The sequence below is a fragment of the Lynx canadensis genome, chromosome B4 (assembly GCF_007474595.2).
Source record: "Lynx canadensis isolate LIC74 chromosome B4, mLynCan4.pri.v2, whole genome shotgun sequence".
Classification (NCBI taxonomy): Eukaryota; Metazoa; Chordata; class Mammalia; order Carnivora; family Felidae; genus Lynx; species Lynx canadensis.
The window spans coordinates 66,010,470-66,032,551 of NC_044309.1; the positions used below are offsets into that span (position 1 = coordinate 66,010,470).

Genomic DNA, 22,082 nt, shown 5'->3' on the forward strand with positions numbered 1-22,082 from the left:
TAAAAAAAATTTTTTCATGTTTATTTTTGAGAGAGAGAGAGAGAGGGAGAGAGAGAGAAGGAGACAGAGTGCGAGTGGGGGAGGGCAGAGAGAGAAGGAGACACAGAATCCGAAGCAGGCTCCAGGCTCTGAGTTGTCAGCACAGAGCCCGACAGGGCATTCGAACTCAGGAGCCATGAGATCATGACCTGAGCCGAAGTCGGAGGCTTAACTGACTGAGCCACCCAAGTGCCAAAACTTTCACTTTTAAATGCCTACATTATTTAAAATTTATAATCAATATTTACTATTTTTAAATGAGAGAAAACAATATAAATGAATAAGAAAGAGAGAGAGGGAAAGGGAAATAAAGAGAACAAGAATCATGAAATAATGGCTGGTTTTAGGATAAAGTTAAGTCTAAAACCAGGGGCAAAAAATTAAGGGAGTACCACACTGGTATATGAAAGAGAATTCTTAAAAACAATGGCTATGAAGGCCGTGAACAATGAGAAAATGAAACCACATTCACATGATTTATATCTCATTTTTAAATAATATCACTGTGAGTAATCTCCAGGATAAACATGGTCAGGAAACCATTACATTCTACTTTTTCTCCTAAGTATCATTTTTATTATTTCAGAAGGGGTTTCAATAAAATAAAAACCAAACAGGCCATAATAAATTTTGTTTGATAAATATAATGAATAGTAAAAACTCTTATAACTCTTGAAGGAAAGGGCCTGGCATAAAATTCTCCTTTTTTAAACAGAAGCATGGTGGGTTATTTTACTGCACACATTTTAGGGGACAACAAGAAAGACTGTTAACAGTAAACAACTTTCTACATTAAGAGGCAAATGGTGACTTTTTCAAATAAGAGATGATAGCTTTCATCAAAAAAAATCTATAAACTGTGACAGCCTGGTACATTTTATTGTTTCCAGCTATTTAAAGTAAGACATTTATATTTTTAAATGCTTGCAATGCTCATAAACTCTCTTTAATTATTTAAATTTATTAAATACATGCTATAACATATGTTATACTTTTCCCTCTCAATAGGTTTTCTTTTAACAATATCCAGATGTTTCAACAATCACCACAATTTCCCTCTGTGAAACAAAAACTCAATAACAAATAACATCTTACAAACTGACACTAGATTCCCTGTGGACAAGAAGTTGAATTTGACGATAATATTTTGATCTGCTTAATTTAGTGTCAAAATAACAAGAATATTAAAAATATCAAGCAGTCTGGCTCTAGAACCCTATGCCTTGGCAATATGAGGCCACAAAGGGATAAAAGGAAGGCAGATATCCATATACTATACGAAGAAATGGCTGAGAGAAACAAAGATCTGGGGGACATGGGAGTACATGAGATCACCTTGGAATATATGCAGAGCTTGAAAAGAAATCACTGAGGCTTAACATGGTTTGAAAGAATGTCCATATATACCATGCAGCATTTCTACGTGGTTAAATTGCTCATTAATTTTTCAATAAATATATAGCCAAAAACCTATAAAATGTAAAGCAATGCTAGAGACAGTGCTCAGGACACATTCTAAATAGAATTAATCTGGTTTCCTGCCAGTGTAATCTAGTATTCAGTGCAACCAGACCCAGCCTTATGTTACACAACTTGCCTTTAACAATCATTTTTTTTTTTAATGCAAGTTATATCAGAACTTACAAGTCAAAGCGAAGGTTCTCCCTTTCCTCAAAAAAGTAGTCCAGGATAAATTTTCTTACAAAATCAGGATTTAAAGTATTATCAATTACTTCAGTCCTTCCAAACTATAGAGAAAAAGAGAAAGAGAGAGGTTAAAATCAAGTCTTGCATGATTATTACAGTATACTACTTTGTAGTAATACAGTTCCTTGAAAACAGAAGCAAAAAATATCCCAATGGCTTGATAAAATAAAGTACTACCAAAAAGTCTTTGGAGACAAAATCATTCCCTCTGACTCACTCAGGGAAATCAGAAAAAATGAGCACGGAGTTCATTCACATTATTAGAAAAGCAGCTTCTGAAAATTCATATAACAAGCTGTAACACCTTCTTCCCTCCTCATCCTCCCCTCTTGAAAACCAAATCTCATTCTAGTCAAAAGAAGTTATTTCTCCCTTAAATTTTAATGTATCACAGATTATTTTTCCTAACCTAGTGTAAAACTAGGCCAAGCAACATATATTTTTACAACTGGAGGGGTCCAAGTATTCATACTCCAGAAGTTCTCCACACAAAAGGGTTCATCAGCTATGTTTTGGGGAGAACTTTCTTATAATCTAATATACACTTTAATCATGTGAGTTTTGTTTGGCTTTGCTTTAATTCTTATGGCATCTAGACAGCCAGATGAGGACCTATGATACTTACATGTTTTAAGCTAGTGAATTGCACTTTTGCTTAAAAACATTAAGTCTCTCCATCTTAGCGGAAGTGGAAAACAAGAAAAGACACTTTCTAGTCCCTCCTCTAACTGTGAAGGAAGGCCACCAGGCTCTGCTTCCAAAGACAGAGCGATATTCAAATTTTACATCTTTTTGTATTTGGCTTGCATTCTTCCCCTCTCACTCCCATGGAATTCTAATAAGGGAATTTAAACCTTTGTGAACAGCATTATGCATGTCATTTTATCAGAGAACCAGTTTTTATTAAAGTTCATGGAAATACAATTTTTTAATAGGAATAAGAGAACTGTGATAATCCAGTAAAAAGTGAAGGTCATGTTTACATAAATTTTGATGATAAAACTATGGTACAAAATATTGATGACAAAGGATTTACTATGGCTATTGCTAACTAATTACCCCAAAAAGAACTAGTTTTATGTATCTGACAATTTTTTTAAATCATGGACCAATATCATACAGGTAAACCACAACCCAAGTAACTAATTCAGTATGTCCAAAATATTGAACATTTACTTTGAACAATAATAATAATAACAGTTACCATTTATTATTTACTTTGTTCCAAGTACTTTTTACACATTACTTTAACCATGAAAGGTAGGTATTATTAGCCCATTTTAAAGATGAGAACATTGAGGCAAAGGGTCCCAACTTTGGGCTACAAAATCTACATTCACTTTGGCTACAATATCTACATTCTTTCTAAGACCCTCTTCTATTTCAGAATAAAACATGTGATGCCCTGAGAAGACCCAACAATGGGCCTATCCAGGGTTTTCTAATTTTTAAAAAGTGGGAATAAGAACATGTACCAAGTAACCATGTGCTGACAGTGCCCACGCACCCCATAAGAGAAGTACAGAAGTCAAGAAGTTTAAGTCTGAAGCAGACACAGGCTGGGCCCTCCCAGCCTTTCTGTTGCCTGGAAGCTCCCCAGACCAAAGAAGAGAGCACCAAACAAACGTCCAACACTCTCAGATAGAAACCCAGCCAGTATCCATATTCCTTAGCACCCAAAACCCTCTAGTGGATTTTAACCCAAACTCACACTCAGAGGGAAGAAAAGAGAGTGAAATTTCCAAGTGCGAGCCCCCGGAGTTAAAGCCAACAATTTCCCAGGGCCTGAGCCATCCCATAAGCTTGTTTCCTAGGGACCACTGGCTTGTCAGCATTACAGGTAACTGCATATACTCTGCTATCTCAAGTGAAGATTAATAACGTAGCCATTAAATTTTTAGCTAGTCAACACAAAGCCCTGAAATTGCTTCTGATGACCTCACCAGTAACCTTCACACTGTGAAATCTAGTGGTCACTCTGACCCTTCTCACACTAGATTGCTAGCACCATGGGGACACTGCTGTCCACACTTTCCTTTCTGAAGCAGTCTTTTCTAGCTTTTGACACCACACTCCCATTTCTCTTCCCTTCCTAGATTCTCAGCCATGCAATCTCTAGTTGTCAGAGCACACTTCTAGGCCTCTTTATTTGTCTATATTCACTCTTCCGTTAGATTATTTTATCTGCTCCTTTGGTTTTAAATCCCATCTACATGATGATAACTTCCAAATGCAAGCATCAGCCCAGACTCACCTCTGAGTATACTCATGCACACAACTGCCTTCTTGGCTCATACATGTGGTTGTCTAACATGTCCCTCAGAATTATCACCTGACTTTAAATACTTTTTTTATATCACAACCATACCCAATCTTGGTCCTTACCAAGTCCACCCCTTGTCAATAAATGACATCATCATCCACTCAGTTACTCAGGCCATAAATGAGAGTCATCCTTCTTAACTCCTTGTCTTTAACCCACTGACTCTTACTCATCACCACCTCATAAGCTGTCAATTCCAACCCCAAAACACACCTCACAGCTGTCTACCTCTCTCCATATCTCCTGTCAACAGCTTAATTACAACTTTTCATCTTTCTCAGGGACCACCTCAAGGGCCTCCTAACTCACATCTTTGTGAACTCTTGCTCTCCCTCCAATTCTTCCCCCATATCACATCCAAAATAATCTTTTAAAAACATGTAAACACAGGTATGCAATTTCACCACCCAAAAAGTCTTTAATGGCTTCCCATAATACTTCTAATTAAACCTCTTCTGTCTGTAGGACTGACCCTTGTCTACCTCATGAACTTCATCATGGGCCAGTATCTCCCCTTCCTCTTTATCCAAGCCTGTTGGCCTTTTAGATCCCTCTACTCACCAAATCCTTTCCCTCCTATAGCCTTTGCACCTGTTATTTCTTCTTCCTGGCATGCGCTTAACCCCACTCTTGCATGGTTGACTTTTTTCATCCCTTAAGCCTCTATTTAAATGTCAGCATTCTGGCTCTAAATACAGTAATGTTGGTCCCTTACCACTAAAATTATTCTCCTTCATAGCACCTGTTTATTCTTCCATAAAACTTGTATTTTGTAATTACACTTTTGTTTTAGAGTCCCCTCACCAGACAGTATGCTTCATGAGGGCACAAGACATGCATACCTGTTTTACTTACACCTATACAAAATTGAACAAATGATTAACTAAAGGAGATTTATAATATATTATTCAAAGAAAGAAAGATCAAGGATAACTTACAGTATAATACCAATTTTGATTAAAATATATGTTTATGTTGGGGCACCTGGGTGGCTCAGTCGGTTGAGTGTCCGACTTCCATTCAGGTCATGATCTCACAGCTCATGAGTTCGAGCCCCATGTCAGGCTCTGTGCTGACAGCTCGGAGCCTGCAGCCTGCTTCAGATTCTGTGCCTCCCTCTCTCTCTGCCCCAACCCACTCGCATTCTGTCTCTGTCTCTCTCAAAAATAAACAGCAAAAAAATTTTTATAAATATATGTTTATGTTGATAGAAATAAAAATAGAGGAAGATATACAAGAATGTAGAAATTATCATCCAATTGTTTTTTTTATTATGCATTTCTGGGTTTTCCTAATTTCTTGCAATGACTATGTCTTACTTTTAAAATCAGAAGCATAAAACTTTTAAGCAATGTTCTTGTTTTTTTTTAATTCATTCTACTATGAAAAGTGAAAACTGGCAATAATAAGAAATCACAGATACATTATGACTGGTTTAGCTTATGGGAAATATATTAGTTCTTTCCCAGAGGCTGGAATATATTAGCTATCAACTAAGTGATTAATCTTTTTGACTCGAAACCTAATTTGTCTCAGCTAATGCCTTATACTACTAAATAAGAAATTTCTAATTCCTTGGAAAATGTATATTCACATATAATTCTATGCAGATCAGAAAGGATTAAAATGTTGAAGAAAGGAGTGCCTGGGTGGCTTAGTTGGTTAAGCGTCAGACTCGATTTTGGCTCAGGTCATTATTTCAAGGTTCCTGAGTCTGAGCCCTGTGACAGGCTCCCCAGTGACGTATGGAGCCTGCTTGGGAGTCTCTCTGTCTTCCTGTCTGTCTGTCCCTGCCCTGATTGCACATGTACTCACTCTCAAAATAAATATATAAATTTTTTAAAAATAAATAAATAATAAAAATAAAACTTGGAGGAAAGACAATTATTAATAACATTTATTGATGGTATACCCCAGGAAATAGCTACATTTGAAAGAATTGAAAGTTATATTCTAAAAAGTCTTTTTCTTGGGGTGCCTGGGTGGCTCAGCCAGTTAAGCGTCCGACTTCCGCTCAGGTCATGATCTCACGGTCCAGGAGTTCGAGCCCTGCGTGGGGCTCTGTGCTGACAGCTCAGAGCCTGGAGCCTGCTTCAGATTCTGCGTCTCCCTCTCTCTCTGCCCCTTCCTTGCTCATGCTCTGTCTCTCTCTGTCTCAAAAATAAATAAACATTAAAAATATTTTAATATAAAAATAAATGAATAAAAAGTCTTTTTCTGAGTATCAACTACCCTAGATTGCCAGAAGTACCTGCAAACTTGACTACAATACTGTCTGGAACAATGAACATACGCAAATACGAGACAGTCAAGCACTTTTACATAATTATACAGTATTAAGTTTCATCACCTTATAATTAGGAAAATGTGAGAAAAAATGTTATTTTCCTCTGCAAGTGTGAAAGTTTTCAGTCATTTGAAAAAAGTAGGTAAACTTAATTTTATTGGAAGATAAAACATTGTTTCTTGTAAAACTTTAACCAAAAAAAAAAAAAAAACACAAGTTTTTGAAAAGTTTTCCTTTGTTTTATGCTTGAGCTAATCAGATAAATACCTACTTTTCCAATTTAGGAACAAATCCTGCAGAAAATGATAGACTGGAAATACTCCTGATTTCTAAATCAGCTAATTGTTAAAATGCTTCAAGGGAGGAGTATCAGAAGAACATTCATCTATTTATGGCACCAAGCAGGTGACCTTTGTTTTGAGAAAAATGTTCAGGAAGATTTAATATATTGTGAAGGTCCAAAACAGCCACCTAGTTCATGTTCATTTGTCAAATAAAGAAAAGGTGATGAAGGAAAAAGGTCATCTGGACTAGTGCACATCTGTAATTTGGTTATTAGATTAGAATTAAATCTCAGTGGTGGTGATACACAGAACATAGTCTCCAGAAAGCAGACAGGAAGACTAGAGAAACTGAATATTGCAAAGAGACTATTAAGATAAATTCAATTTAAAAAGCTCAGTTTAGGACTATACATATCCACCCTGCATAAAGTATACAACACACACACACACACACACACACACACACACACACACTACTACCACTTGTATCCATTTCCTCTTGTACGTTAAACACTTGGATTACCAGAAAATCCATGGACCTCTTCCTCTGATGGAAAGAGATATAGTCTTCTTGTGTATCTCATCATATAAGACTTTTCTTTCCTTTTCTTTTCTTTTTTAACAGATCAAAGATATGAAAGTCACTTAAGTATAAAAAGACAAGTAGGAAATCTGAAGGCTTTATCTAGGTGTTACATTATTATACATCATTGAGATGTAGTTATAGATGTAGATAAGAAAGTAAATAAACACACAGAGAAAATATTCTTGGTTAAAAAAGTATATTACACATACGTGGCTTTTATTCACTTTTTAGGATCTTCTGATTTTAGGAATGAACATAAATCATTAGCCAACAACAAGAAAAAAAGACACCCTGATTACCTCTCTATAATGGTTACACATAAAATATAGAAAGGACATTAACTCCATCAATTTTTTAAATTATAGTACTTTAAAACCTCAGTTAAAACATTTTAAGATGAAATCATACTCTAAAAAATAACAGTATTTCAAGAAACTGATAACCATGTCATTGCTTGCCATTAATTCTGTGATTAGTGACATGTTTTACCATCTGAAGAGGAAAAAAAATGGACTCAATTTATCTGAGAGGTCCTTATTGGGAAATATGGGTTAATTTTTATCATATTATCAGTTAGATTTTCATTTATGAGGCAAAATATTTTTAAATGAATTGGGTAGATTATTATTTTAATCTACCCAATTATTTTAAATTAGATTGTCTGAGTTAGGTTATTACCTAAATTCTATTGAAAATAAACTTGAAAATGTATTCACACTAACCCTGAAGTCTTTGAATATTTAAAAGCAGTTCTACACACAGATGTACAATAAATGTTTATTCACATTCATTAGAAAGTAGACAATTATTAATTTCATATACTCAAAACTAACTTTTGATCATTATCTTAAAAATCCCCCAAAGGAATAATTCCTATGTTTTAATTTTCTCTTCTTCCTAAAACTATTGTGTAAGATAGACTTTCAAGCATGGTTTCAATGCTGAAATTCTTAAATTCTCAGTGTGTTTGTTTTTGTGAGTTTTATTCACTTTATCTTTTTTGAGAACTTAGCAAGAAAACAGAAACACTGCAAAGCTAAGTCTGGGAATTATTTTCATTCAAAAGTGATCAGAACAAACTTTTGCTTCTGCCAATGGCAAATTAGGTTGCTTAAGACTAACTTTTCCACTGAGGACAGCTAAAGAAATCAGACAAAATATTAAAATAATCTTTTTGGAGGCAGCAGAGAGCTGATAAAAAAATTATACACGTGGAACCAAAAACCCAGAGAAAAGAGATGCCAAAAGAGGGGCCCTGTATTTGGAAAAGACGCCAACCAAACTGATTTCAGCAATCTCATCAAACTAGGGGAGACAATGGAGTTTTTAAAAATCTCAAGGGGCGCCTGGGTGGCTCAGTCGGTTGAGCGTCCGACTTCGGCTCAGGTCACAATCTCCCGGTCTGTGAGTTCAAGCCCCGTGTCAGGCTCTGGGCTGATGGCTCAGAGCCTGGAGCCTGCTTCCGATTCTGTGTCTCCCTCTCTCTCTGCCCCTCCCCCACTCATGCTCTGTCTCTCTCTGTCTCAAAAATAAATAAATGTTAAAAAAAAAAAAATTTTAAATCTCCAAAGGGGTTATATGCATGTTCATGCTTTCTTTCCACATGTTTAAGTGTTTTTTTTTAAATAAGGTAACAAAGGCTTTGAGTTGGGGCTCCAAGAGGCTGCACCAAGGAATAAGGACGAATCAGAAGAGAAACCCTGAAGAAGAATGAATCTCAGCTCAGAGTGAATCAAATCTAATATTGAATTAAAATAAAATTTTCCTAGTCTAGTTATCTCCCCAGAAGAAAAGTAAACCAACTCTGGAGAAACAAAAAATCATCCAACACCTCAAGTATGTCTCTAATTGTTCTTATATGATATTCAGCAATTATTATCAGGCATGAAGACATGCTTCCAGCTCTAATGGAGTCACTTAAAACAGACCAGCATTCGAGTGGAGAACCAGAAATGGTAGACAAATACACAAATGTATCGTTGGATGTTATTGCAGAGATGCAAGGGTATCCTGGTGCTGAAAGGCCCAATGCTAGAGAAAAGAAGTTAATTAACATGATCCCAACTTTTATCTGGAACAAGCAGTGACACAGAAAAGAACAAGTCCACATAAAAATGGAGAGAGAAGCAAAGCCAGGAAATCTCAGCAACAATGAGCTATACTTTTGAAGACTGCACAACTGAACAGAAGTAGGACCCTAGTGAAGTTAGAAGGGCTATCTGAACCCAGGTTTCTTTAAAATTTCAAGAAAATTAAAGGTGTCAAGGCTCAATTACAATGTTATCATTAAAAAAGAGAGAGAGAGATTAGAGAGCAGAATAATAAATATCTCTACAGGAAATGAAAGTATGCCAAAAGATATAATCAAAAACCAAACCAAAACTATAATGTAGTATTTCAAACAGAGCTAAAACACATACAATCCTAAAAGAATTGTGTAAACCAGAATTAGTGGTACTGAGAAAGGAGGTGATATAAATCAAAGAGGAAATAAAGAGAAAATAAATAAAACAGCATTTTAGAAACGGAATAAACTAGTAAGGACCCAAGAGTCATCACAATAGATAAAGCCTTAACAGAAATTGGAAAAAAAATATTTTTGTTTTTAAGAATCAAAAAGAAATGGAAAAAAAAGAAAATGAGAAGAAAGTAACAAATACTGAACAGAGGCAAAGTGGGCCTATCATAAAATAAGAGAAGCCCACAAGGAAGAAAATCATAGCAAGGAACAGACAAGTATAAAAAACTCTAATTCATTAGCATGTGGCTTAAAGAAAGATAAAATTAGTTTTTCTTTAGAATTTTTGACAGAAATGCTTTATGACAAAAGAAAATGAGTAACATTTAATATACTTAAGGAAAGAAAATGTAATAAAAAATTTTATGTTCTGTATATTCAAAGCACACAAATTGTTGTTGACACACAAAAAAAGAATAATAAATATTGTTCCCATGAGCTCTTCCAAAGAATCTATTAGAGAATGAGCTTTAGATAACCAAAATTACTACAGAGATATTGACATACAGAGTGGTGGTGAGCACTACTTATAGAACTAAGACTAAATTAGGGCTAAAAGGGAGAAAATAAAGTATGCAATGGCAATATGATCTGCTAATGTTAATAGAATACAACATCACTCCAACTAACAAGTAGAAAAAGAACAAAAATCAAGGCACTAAGAATCAATGGGTGCTAACATCAAAAAAGACCAAAAACAAGACATCATTTGCTTCCTACTGAAAGTTCACGCCATCACCTACAAATTTGCTAAAGGAACTGAACCCATGTCTGATCAACTTTCTGACATAATCTGTTAAATTGTAGAAATACAAAAAAAAAAAAAAAAAAGAAAAACAAAAAATAAAAAACAAAACCCATGAACTGCACTGCACCATAAGCATATAGTCAAAAAGATCCTGACTGTGAAACTATAGGTCAAATGGTCTAGTTTCTGTAACAGATAAGTTGTAAGAAAAACAAAGGAATGGAGGGAAAGCTGTACACTAAAAGACACAGAAAATACATACCATTTTTTGAAGTGTACAAGACCAAACTGTAATGTTGAGAAGTGCACACTTGAATAAAAAAACCATAAACACACTCACCGTTACTCTTTAAAAGAGTACTCTGATTGGGAAAGTTCATGGAACTCATGAGGTGCTGGCAAAGTTCTATTTCTTGACCTTGTTAATGGTTTACATGGGTGTTTGCTTTCTAATAATTCACCAAGGTTTTCATTTTTTGCATTGCTTTGTGTATGTGTTTCCAACAAAACAACAGAGAAAAGTGAATGCAAAATAAGGACATCCCTCTACAAGAGTAGTCATTGAGACAGTTACTGACAACACAACTGCAAAATTGCACCAACATAAATTTTAAAGGGAATTCTTCATATGAAATTAAAATGATGCTTGAGGGGCGCCTGGGTGGCTCAGTCGGTTAAGGGGCCGACTTCAGCTCAGGTCATGATCTCGCGGTCCGTGAGTTTGAGCCCTGCGTCGGGCCCTGTGCTGACAGCTCATAGCCTGGAGCCTGTTTCAGATTCTGTGTCTCCCTCTCTCTGACCCTCCCCCGTTCATGCTCTGTCTCTCTCTGTCTCAAAAATAAATAAACATTAAAAAAAAAAATGATGCTTGAAGGAAACCTTCAAATGCACGAAGAAATGAAGAGCACCTAGTAGAGTAAATATATGTAGAATAAAAAAGAATATTGATGATATAAAATAATAATAAACTATCTTGTGTGTTTACATTATATATATATAGTATATATATACACACATATATATTTGTGTATATATACACAATATATATACATAATGTATATATACACAAATATATATATATATACACACACACATTATATATTAAAGTGTTTTAGGACTAAGTATTTTCTGGAAAGTTGTGACAAAACTAATTTATCGGATTCTAAAATATCAAGAAATTGTCATAGGTATGTTGAAATCTTTAGGGTAACTCCTAAAAATAGTAAAAGAAAGTAAAACTAACAAGCTAATATAAGGGAAAAAATAAGTAATGCTAAAAAAATTATTTAGTCAAATCCAAAGAAGAAAAGAAATGAGAGATAAAGAATTTAAAACATATAATAAAATTTTTAAAAGTTAAAAAAATAGCTAAATGGTAGGTTTAAACTGAAACATATTGGCAATCCCATTAACTGTAAATAACCTAAACAGTTCAAATAAGATAAATATTATTGATGTAGATTTATTTTTAAGCCCAAGTGTCAGCTGCTTACAAGTAACACACTATAAATACAAAAACACAAGAAAATTCAAAGTAAATCGTGGGGAAAAAAAGACAAACTATACAAACTTTAAAGAAAGAGAGCCAGATTAACTATTCAAATATCACGTGAAGTAGAATTTAAGAAATATTTCCAGAGAAAGAGTAAAAGCCCTAGACATCTTGTCTCAGGAAGGAAGGAACTGCTAAAAAAGAATGACAAGGCACATTTTTAAAACATACAGAAGCCAACTTGAAGGTGCTTCCATTTAGCAAATTTATGAAAATTTGAACCCCAAAATAAACGGTATAACATATAAAACTCCATTGAATAAAAGAGGAAGCCATGAGTCCACACTTATAAAATAAATGAATAAATTAAAAGTTTAATGAGGAAGGAGATATTTATATACTCTTAAAAAGTATCTCACCACACACTCGTTAACTACCTTCCCAACATAATTCCCAGAGTCTCCTCCCAAAATAAGTATTAACTACAAAAAAGGAAAGTAACTTTTGGTAGAGAAGGCTAGCAGACATCACTTTAATCAAGTGATCAAAAATAACCTAACCCAAACTGGGACAAATCAAAATCCTGTGCCACCAGATGGGATACAAGAAGAGCGACGTAGTATCACCTCTGTGATATTTCATCCAAGTTGCATCATGAAGGAAAATATCACACAAAATCAAAATGAGAGAAATTCTATACAGTAGCTGACATTCCATTTTCAAAAGTGTCAAGGTCATCAAAGTTAAGGAAAGACTAAGTATTCAAGATCAAAAGAGACCTAAAAAAATGACAACTAAGGCAACAAATAATTCTGAATGGAATCTGTCTGCTCTAAAACGTATTATTGAGACAACTGGTGAGAACTGAATGGGGTCTTAGGATTTGGTGGTAGAAACATGTCAATGTCAATTCCTTAAGTCTCAGTATTATATTATGGCTATGTAGGAGAACATCCTTTGTGCAATAAAGTATTCAAGTGCTGTAGGTCATCATATTGGCAAGTTATTCTCAAATGGTTTAAAGGAAAAAAAAATTCTTTATATATTTGCAACTTTTCTATAAATATAAGATAGTTTCCAAAAAAACTTTTAAAGATAGTTTCAAAATTAAAAAAAAAAACAATAGTTTGAATCTGAAAGCTAACAAAAGTACAACATATCAAACTTGCTGGATATAAAGCTTCTTATTAAAAAAATGTAGCCTAAAATGCATACAGTTGAGGGGAGCTTGGGTGGCACGATCGGTGGGGCACTGGTCTTCTACTCAGGTCATAACCTCACAGTTCATGGGTTTGATCCCCACATGCGGCTCTGTGCTGACAGCTCAGAGCCTGGAAACTGCTTCATATTCTGTGTCTCCCTCTCTCCCTGCCCCGCCCCTCTTCTTACTCTGTCTCTCTTTCTCAAAACTAAATAAACATTAATTTTTTTTAAACTGCATATAGTAGAAAAGAAAAATGACTAAAAATAAATATTGTTATCTACTTGAAGAATTTAGAAACAGACCAGCAAATTAAACCCCCAACAATGTGAGGAGAGTAACAAAGATAATTGCAATAATTAATAAACTTAAAACAATATATTAAATAACCAATAAAGGCAAATATTGATTCTTTGAGAAGACTAATAAAGTTGATAAATCTCTACTAAGATGCATCAAGGGGAAAATAAGAGGGAAAATACAAATTATCAAAATCAGAAAGTAAAAAGGGCATCATTATAGAATACACAGAAATTAAGCACATCATAAAAGTATATTATAAAAAACTTTACACCAATGAGTTTAAGAATTTGAGCAAAACAAATTCTTGGAAAAACATAGCACACAAAATTGACAGAAGAGGAAATTGATACCTTGGGTAAACATATATGAAAGTAAGGAAATGAATCTGAAATTAAAATACCCCACAAAGAAATATCCAGGCTAAGAATGCTTTAGCAGCAAATTTTTCCAAACATTTAAGTATAAAATTAACCTTTCATATATTCTTTCAGAGAACAGAAAAAGTGGAAATACTTTCAAGTAAATTAATGAGACTTGCCTAAGCATAAATAACAAACTCTAAAGTCTATCATAAGAGGGGCGCCTGGGTGGCTTAGTGGGTAGTGTGTCTGACTTCAGTTCAGGTCATGATCTCGCAGTTTGTGAGTTCAAGCCTGGCATCAAGCTTGCTGCTACCAGCGTGGAGCCCGTTTTGGATCCTCTGCCCTCTCTCTCTCTTCCCTTCCTCCCCTCTCAAAACTAAATAAACTTTTGAAGTCTATGACAAGAAAGGAAATTTATAGATCAATATCACAACATAAATTCAAAATTCTAATAAATATTAGCAAAACATAGCAAGCAATATATCTAAAAGGAAACACATCATAATCAGTTGGTTTTATTCCATAAATATATTTAACTGAAAACCAAACATGTAATTCACCACATTGACAAAATAAAGAACAATAACATAATCCTCTCAATAGATGCATACCTGAAAACTTTACCCTTAAGATCAGGAACAAAACAAGGATGCTTCCTATCACCACCTTTATTCAACACTGTACAAAAAGTACTTGTCAGTGCAATAAATATCATGATTAGATAGGAAAAAATAAAATTCTAATGTGTAGATCAGCATAATTTATGCAGAAATTTTTTAAAAATCCACAAACTATTCTTAGTAAGTTGAGCAAGGTCACTTCAGAGTTATTATCCAAAAGCTAAATTATATTTTCTATATCACAATAAAAAATAAAAAGGAAAAATGATGAGTTACATTAAAATAAAAATATAGAATCACTAAAGGAAAATAAAACTAAAGATGTGCAAGAGCTCTACATAAAAAATTACCACATATTAAAAGAAACCAATGACAACTTAAATAGAGGGGTATCCATATTCATAGGTCGTAAGGCATACTATTTCACATATTTCAATTCTCTGAAATTGATCTACAGTTTCAACACAATCTCAGATCTCATATGTGCATATGTATGTGTGTAAGCTGGCAAATAATTCCACAATTTCTGTGGTAAAGTAAAAACCTAAGACTATCCTAGAACAGGATTCAGAAAATTACAGCCCCTGAGCCAAATCTGGCCTGCTGACTGCTGAATAAATTAAGATTCTTTGGAGCAAAGTCATGATAAAGCATTCATGTATTGTCCATGGCTGTTCTCATGCTACAATGGCCAGAGAGATCATAGGGCCACCTAGCCTAAAATATTTATGCAGCCCTTATTTACATCTGGTCCTTTACAAGGAAAAAAAAGAAAAAATGCTAATCTTTGGCCTAGAAAATCTTGAAGGGGAAAAAAAAAAAACTCCAAAGCACAAACAACCAGATTTAGTTATTAAAACAGAGTTATTAAACAGTATACCACAACAGAATCCTAACAAGGCCATCACGTATACAGTCATTTCATTTATGATAATGGTAATATGATTGTGCAGTGGAGAAAGGAAATTTCTTCAATAAATGTTCCTGGGTCAATTAGATACCATATGGAATCAATGTAAATTTTACCTCAAACCATACCCAAAAATTAATCCCAGAGGAATTTTAAATCTAAATATAAAAGTTAAAACAATAAAACTTCTAGAATTATAACACTGGGGAACATCATCATGGTCTTCAAATAAGAAAGTTTCCTCTAACAGAACAAAAGCATAGCTCATAAAGGAACAGACTGCTATGTTGACCTAAATTAAGGACTATTCATCAAAATACACAGTTCAGAGAGTAAAAAATCATGCTGCAAAAGGAAAGAAGACATTTGCAAGACATATTCACAACAAAAATTCCTATCCCAACGATATAAATAACTCCTAAAAATCAACAGGAAAATGGGAAAAACAACAAACATGCACTTCATAACAGATAGCCAAATGGGCATGAGGCCTGACAAAGGGTGCTCAGCCACATTAATTAGCAGGAAGTTAAAATCCAAACAAGATATCTTTGCACATTAACCAGAATGGAACATTAAAAAGACTGGCAATACAAAGCATTAGCAAGAATGCTTTGCAATGAGAATGACACATGGAAAATTCTGGAAAATGATGTGATAGTGTGTACTGAAAATGAAAATATGCACACCAATGGAGATATCAAAATCCCTGATTTCAGATCATATTACCAACTTACAGTAATCAAAACAGTATAGTACAGGCATAAAAACAGACACAAAAATAAATAGATCAGAATAGAGACTAGAAATAAACCTATGCATATCAATTAATTCACAACAAAGGAACCAAAAATAAACAGTAAGTAAAGGACAGTCTCTTCAGTAAATGGTGGGAAAACAGGACAGTCAAATGCAAAAGAATGAAACTGGACCATTATCTTACACCATATGCAAAAACGAATTCAAAATGGATTAGACTTAAATTTAAGACCCGAAACCATAAACTCCTAGAAGAAAACATAGGCAGTAAGCAATTTAACATGGTCTTGGTGATAATTTTTTTCAGTCTTACAACAGAAGCAAAAGCAACAAAAGCATAAAAAACAAATGTCTCAAATTTAAAAGCTTCTGCACAGCAAAGGAAACCATCAAGAAAATGAAAAGGCAACTTACTGAATGGGAGAAAATATTTGCAAATCATGTATCTGATAAGGGTTTAGTAACCAAAATACATAAAGAACTCCTATAACTCAATGGTTAAAAAAAAAAAACGATCCAATTAAAAAATAGGCAGAGGATCTGAATAGACATTTTTCCAAAGAAGGCATACAGATGGCCAATAGGTACATGAAAGGTGCCCTACATCACTAAGTATCAGGGAAATGCAAACCAAAACTATACTGAAATAGCACCTCACACCTGTTAGAATGGCTCTTATCAAAAAGATAAGAAATTACTAGTGTTGGGGCAGATGTGGAAAAAAGAGAAACCTTTTACACTATTGGTGGGAATGTAAACTGGTGGAGCCACTGTGGAAGACAGTATGGAAGTTCCTCGAAAAATTAAAAATAAAACTATCATATGATTTAGCAATTCCATTTCTGTGTATCTATCCAAAGAAAACAAAAATACTAACTCAAAAAATTACATGTATCCCCATGTTCATTGCAGCATTATTTACAATAGCCAAGGGATGGAAACAACCTAAGTGTCCATCAGTGAATGAATGGATAAAGAAAGGGTTATACTATATTCTACTATACTTAGTAAAATATTATCCAGCCATAAAAAAAGAAGGAAATCTGCCATTTTTGACAACATGAATGGACCATGAGGACATTATACTAAGTAAATAAGTCAGACAAAGACATATATTACATGATCCCACTTATTTGTAGAATATTAACAAAATAAATAAAAAATAAATTTAAAAAGCTCACAGGTACAAAGAACACATTGGTGGTTTCTGCCAGAGGCAAGAGTGGGAAGCGAAAAATATGAGTCAAGGAGGTCAAACAAATTATTCTATAATGTTAGAATTCAGGATAGTGGTTTAATCTGGAAGGAGAGAAGGGCACAATCAGAATTGCTGGATTGCTGGAAGGTTCTATTTCTTGCTCTAGGTGGTGGTTACATGAATGTGCTCACTATAACAAATTATTATGCCGTATTATTTTCCCTTTGGTTTGAGTATGTTTTATGTCAATAAAAAGGTATATTAAAGGGGCGCCAGGGTGGTTCAGACGGTTAAGCGTCCAACTTCAGCTTAGGTCATGATCTTGCGGTTCAAAGGTTCAAGCCCCACATTGGTTTCTCTAAAGTCAGTATGGAGCCTGTTTGGGATCCTCTGTCCCCCCGGGATCTCTGCTCCTCCCCTGCTCATGCTCTGTCTATTTCTCTCTCTCTCTCTCTCTCTCTCTCTCTTTCTCTCTCTCTCTCTAAAATAAATAAACATTAAAAAAAATTTTAGTTAAAAAAAAGCATATTTAAAAAAAGAATAGAAATTCAGCCATTAATAAAAAGGAAATTAATTCTGCCATTTGCAAGACAACATAGATGAAATCTGAGGATATTATGCTAAGTGAAATAAGTCAGTCAGAGAAAGACAAATACTACATGATCTCACTTATATGTAGACTCTAAAAGAAGCAAAGCTCATAGAAACAGAACAGACTAGTGGTTGCCAGGGGTGGTGGGAATAGGCAAAAGTGGTCAAAGAGTACAAACTTCCAGTTATAAGATGAATAAGTTCTGAAAATGTAATGTATACATAGTGATGATAGTTAACAGAACTATTTTGTAAATTTGAAAGCTGCTAAGAGTCAATTTTTGAAGTTCTCACCATAACACACACACACAAATATATATAATGGGATGTGATATATGTATGTGTTAACTTGCCTTATTTTGATAATCATTTTGCAATATAAGCAAATATCAAATTATTACATTGTACACTCTAAACTTATATAATGTTATATGTCCATTATATCTTAATAAAGCTGGAAAAATAAAAAAATAAATGGCAGGAAAAAAATAACTCAAGACCAAAATTATTCTACTAATTCTTCAACTAATAATCAATCAGCAAAGTTCTATCAAAGTATGATTCTTATTCAATGGGTCATAGAATACTCATTGAGTTAATCGACTTTCCCTGAGCCTTATAAAGAATGGACCACTTATATTAAGCCACAGCTTTTAGTTATCTGTAACCAGGAATATTTGTCAATCTACTTTATGTCCTTTTCTAAACAGAAAAATTTCAAGGCCCAAAGGTCTCTTTCCAACACTGGTGTGGCTGACCTTGGGAATTCAAATGAGTGTATAGGGTATCTTCCTGAGGGGCACACAAAATATTTTTGCTAAAATAATAATGCCATAAGATTGACTATATACACCATCAAAGATACTGGTACTACAAAATTCTTTCAACTGTATGCCATGCAAATGTTCTTGTAAGAGAACCTCACATGTCTTTCATTACAATCCCCTCAAGCAATCACAGTGAAGAAGTCATGACATATATCACAAGAATCCTTCAAATGCCAATGAGAAGAATACAATCTCTGCAGATTGAATGCTCAACAGTATATTGTCCTTAAGATCTTTTTAAAAAAAGAGAAAAGAAGACTAAACAAAACAGAATGTTCAGTTGCTCTGCAGCATGAATCCAAGAGCAAAGGTGGTGTCAGTAGCCATACAGGACCCTCAGGGGCTTAGCCATAGTGCATGCCTAAAGATTGTAGGGAGCTGCCAGTCCTATATCAATAACCTTAGATGGTTCAGTCTAATATTTTTTATAGAACAAAAAGGAGAGGATGAAACTTGTATCCCTAAGCTTCAAGAGGTAAATATGTTTTCAATGGATGCTGCAATTCACATTCCAAAGTATATAGTTAAAGTTATGATCAGGAGCTGAAGAAAGTATATAGTTAAAGTTATGATCAGGAGTGGAAGAACAAGCACTCATGACTAGTTAGAGTACCACATAAATGTTCTCACATGAAAAATGTGACCTTTACACCCAATGATCTACAGGGGTTGTTCAAACTCATAAGTTTTGAAACCATGAGAGTTGAGTGTGTGCCTACGTTTGAGGGTATCCTCAAAATTATCCTTTTAACAAATATTAACTGAGCACCTTGTAAGAACAAAGCCCTATCCTAAATGCTATTGTGCAAGAGGTTGACCTTTAAAGAGCACTGAGTTAAGAAGTGAAGCTGAGATTCCAAAGACAGTATGTTCACAAAAAAAAAAAAAAAAAAAAACCAAAACTGATATTTGTTGAATGATATAAAGAAGAAGGTGACAAGGACCGTGAGAAACATATAGAAATTACAGAATTTCAAAGGGGCAAGGTAGAAAATCTAGTTGTGAAGTTTAGAAAAGTCAAATAGGGGGGCGCCTGGGTGGCGCAGTCGGTTAAGCGCCCGACTTCAGCCAGGTCACGATCTCGCGGTCCGTGAGTTCGAGCCCCGCGTCAGGCTCTGGGCTGATGGCTCAGAGCCTGGAGCCTGTTTCTGATTCTGTGTCTCCCTCTCTCTCTGCCCCTCCCCCGTTCATGCTCTGTCTCTCTCTGTCCCAAAAATAAATAAACGTTGAAAAAAAAATTAAAAAAAAAAAAAGAAAAGTCAAATAGGTAAAGTATTATTTAAGCTGGGCTATGAGCAATATTCTCATCCTTTCTGAATATGTTTGTGTGTTCACATATTATACATATATTATTCAGTATGGAGATAAATACATGTTAAAATAGCTCAAAATCAGAGGAATGGTTCAGAAGCAGAGACAATGTCAAATTACAGTAATCAACCTGTGGCAGTAGATTTGCCTCCAAACTGTGATCGCTGCGGATTATAAAAACTTCAGCTTGCTTTCTTTTATAACATACAAACTTAGAGAATCTGAAACTAACTCTATAATTTTAAATATTTAAAAGTAATTCACAGGGGAACCTGAATGGCTCACTCAGTTAAGCATAGGACTCTGGATTCCCGTTCAGGTCATGATTTCATGGTTCTTGAGATTGAGCCCCTTGTCGGGTTTGGCACCAACAGCATGGAACCTGCTTGAGATTCTCTCTCTTTCTCTCTCTCTCTCTCTCTCTCTTTCCCTGCCCCCAAAGTAAATAAATATATAAAGTCTAAAAAAAAAAGAATGTTACAAAAAAAGGTAATTCACAAAATAGATTACCTATGGATAACTAAAATTTAACTCAAAGAAGTTAATTGCAACATTTTCAGAACCTCTCAAAGTTAAGTGTGCATCCTCAGGGATAATACTTTGCAGTTTCCACTTGCCACCAAGAGGTTTTCATATTTTCATAATTCATGGCACTTAAGTATCATTTCTAGCTCCAAAACTGTTATGCACTGAAATATAATTTTAGTTTTAAAAGATCAATTACTTCAAGAGCTTTTGATAATTCATAGTCATTAGAATTTATATAAGATATGCAGGTAATTCTAATAGTGTCAGATATAATTTTTAAATTGCAGATTTCAACTACAGATCAATTTTAAATATTTTTTTCCATCTCTTTATTTGGAGCATTTATTTCAACATAGTTTAAGCTCCTTTTTTTTTTATTAATCCTTGGTATCTAAAGATAATTCATCCCAGAACATAAAATCATATAGCTAATTACTATGTATTTTTCCAGAATATAACTAAATTCAAATACAAACACAACTGCTATATTACGACACAGTTGTGATACCTAAATCAGTATATTGATAGTACAGATACACTAAAGTTGCTGGTAAAATTCTACCATATTTTACATGCTCCTTGAGGCAGAAATACCCTCTATTTAAAAATCTAACCCACCATTGCAACCACATAACAGGCACTTAAAAATATGTCAAATTGATAAATGGGTGAATGGATTTAAAGTTATTAATAAAGTATCTATAATATTGTTTTGCTTATCTGATTCCAAATATCTTGAGTGTAGTTACCACAGTGATTTTTGCTGTCATCTTGTAAAATAATGTTCAATACTTGAAAGATGATTGGAAGAACTGATAAAATGACTAGAAAACTCTTTTGAACCCTACAGTCTCATAAAAAAAGCAGACTAGTTAGGTAATTAGAACTGAGACCAATTTCATTCCTGGTGAATTAGTCCAGCCCGTTTGAATACTTCCAGAAATAGGACATCCACTCTAGTGCCAGCATACAGTTCTAGGAACTGTGGCTACAGTTCCACTATATCCACATACATTCCACCGAGGGATACTCTAAGTGTTACAAACGTCTTCCTCACATTCGATCAAATAATGTCTGTCTCTCCATCTTTGAGCCAATTTTTTTTTGTTTCCTCCTTGTTTGTTTCAACATCAAGTAAGTGTACTCCCGTTTTCTAAATGAAAATACATTAAGATTTTAAAGACATTTATTATGAATAGTCAGAGTCTTTGCATTTTTTAGATTAAACATTCCTTTATTCCTATAGCGTAGCCTCTATCCCTTTCTTCAAGATGGTAACCCTCCTTAAATACATAGTTGGCATTTTGGGGGTCTCAAATGGAGGACTGAGAAGTAACACTCCAGATTTGCTCCCACCAGAGCAAAATACAATAGAATCTGATTGAATCACATGAAATTGCCAACACTCGACCGTTTTTGACATGCGAAAATGACAATCTCATGTAGTTCATCATAACAGCATTATCTTCTTTGATGCAAGCGCTGCAC

The 22,082-nt window shown here is 34.4% G+C and overlaps 1 protein-coding gene across 3 annotated transcripts in view; it reads right to left on the reverse strand.

Moving 5' to 3' along the window:
• Positions 1–22,082, reverse strand: part of CPNE8 (copine 8) — a 230,647-nt gene that overhangs the window by 172,873 nt on the left and 35,692 nt on the right. For all 3 annotated transcript variants that reach the window (XM_030322174.1, XM_030322175.1, XM_030322176.1), the window contains exon 4: positions 1,684–1,787. In XM_030322174.1, coding sequence (XP_030178034.1) covers positions 1,684–1,787 — 104 coding nt within the window. The remainder of the gene's footprint in view (positions 1–1,683; positions 1,788–22,082) is intronic.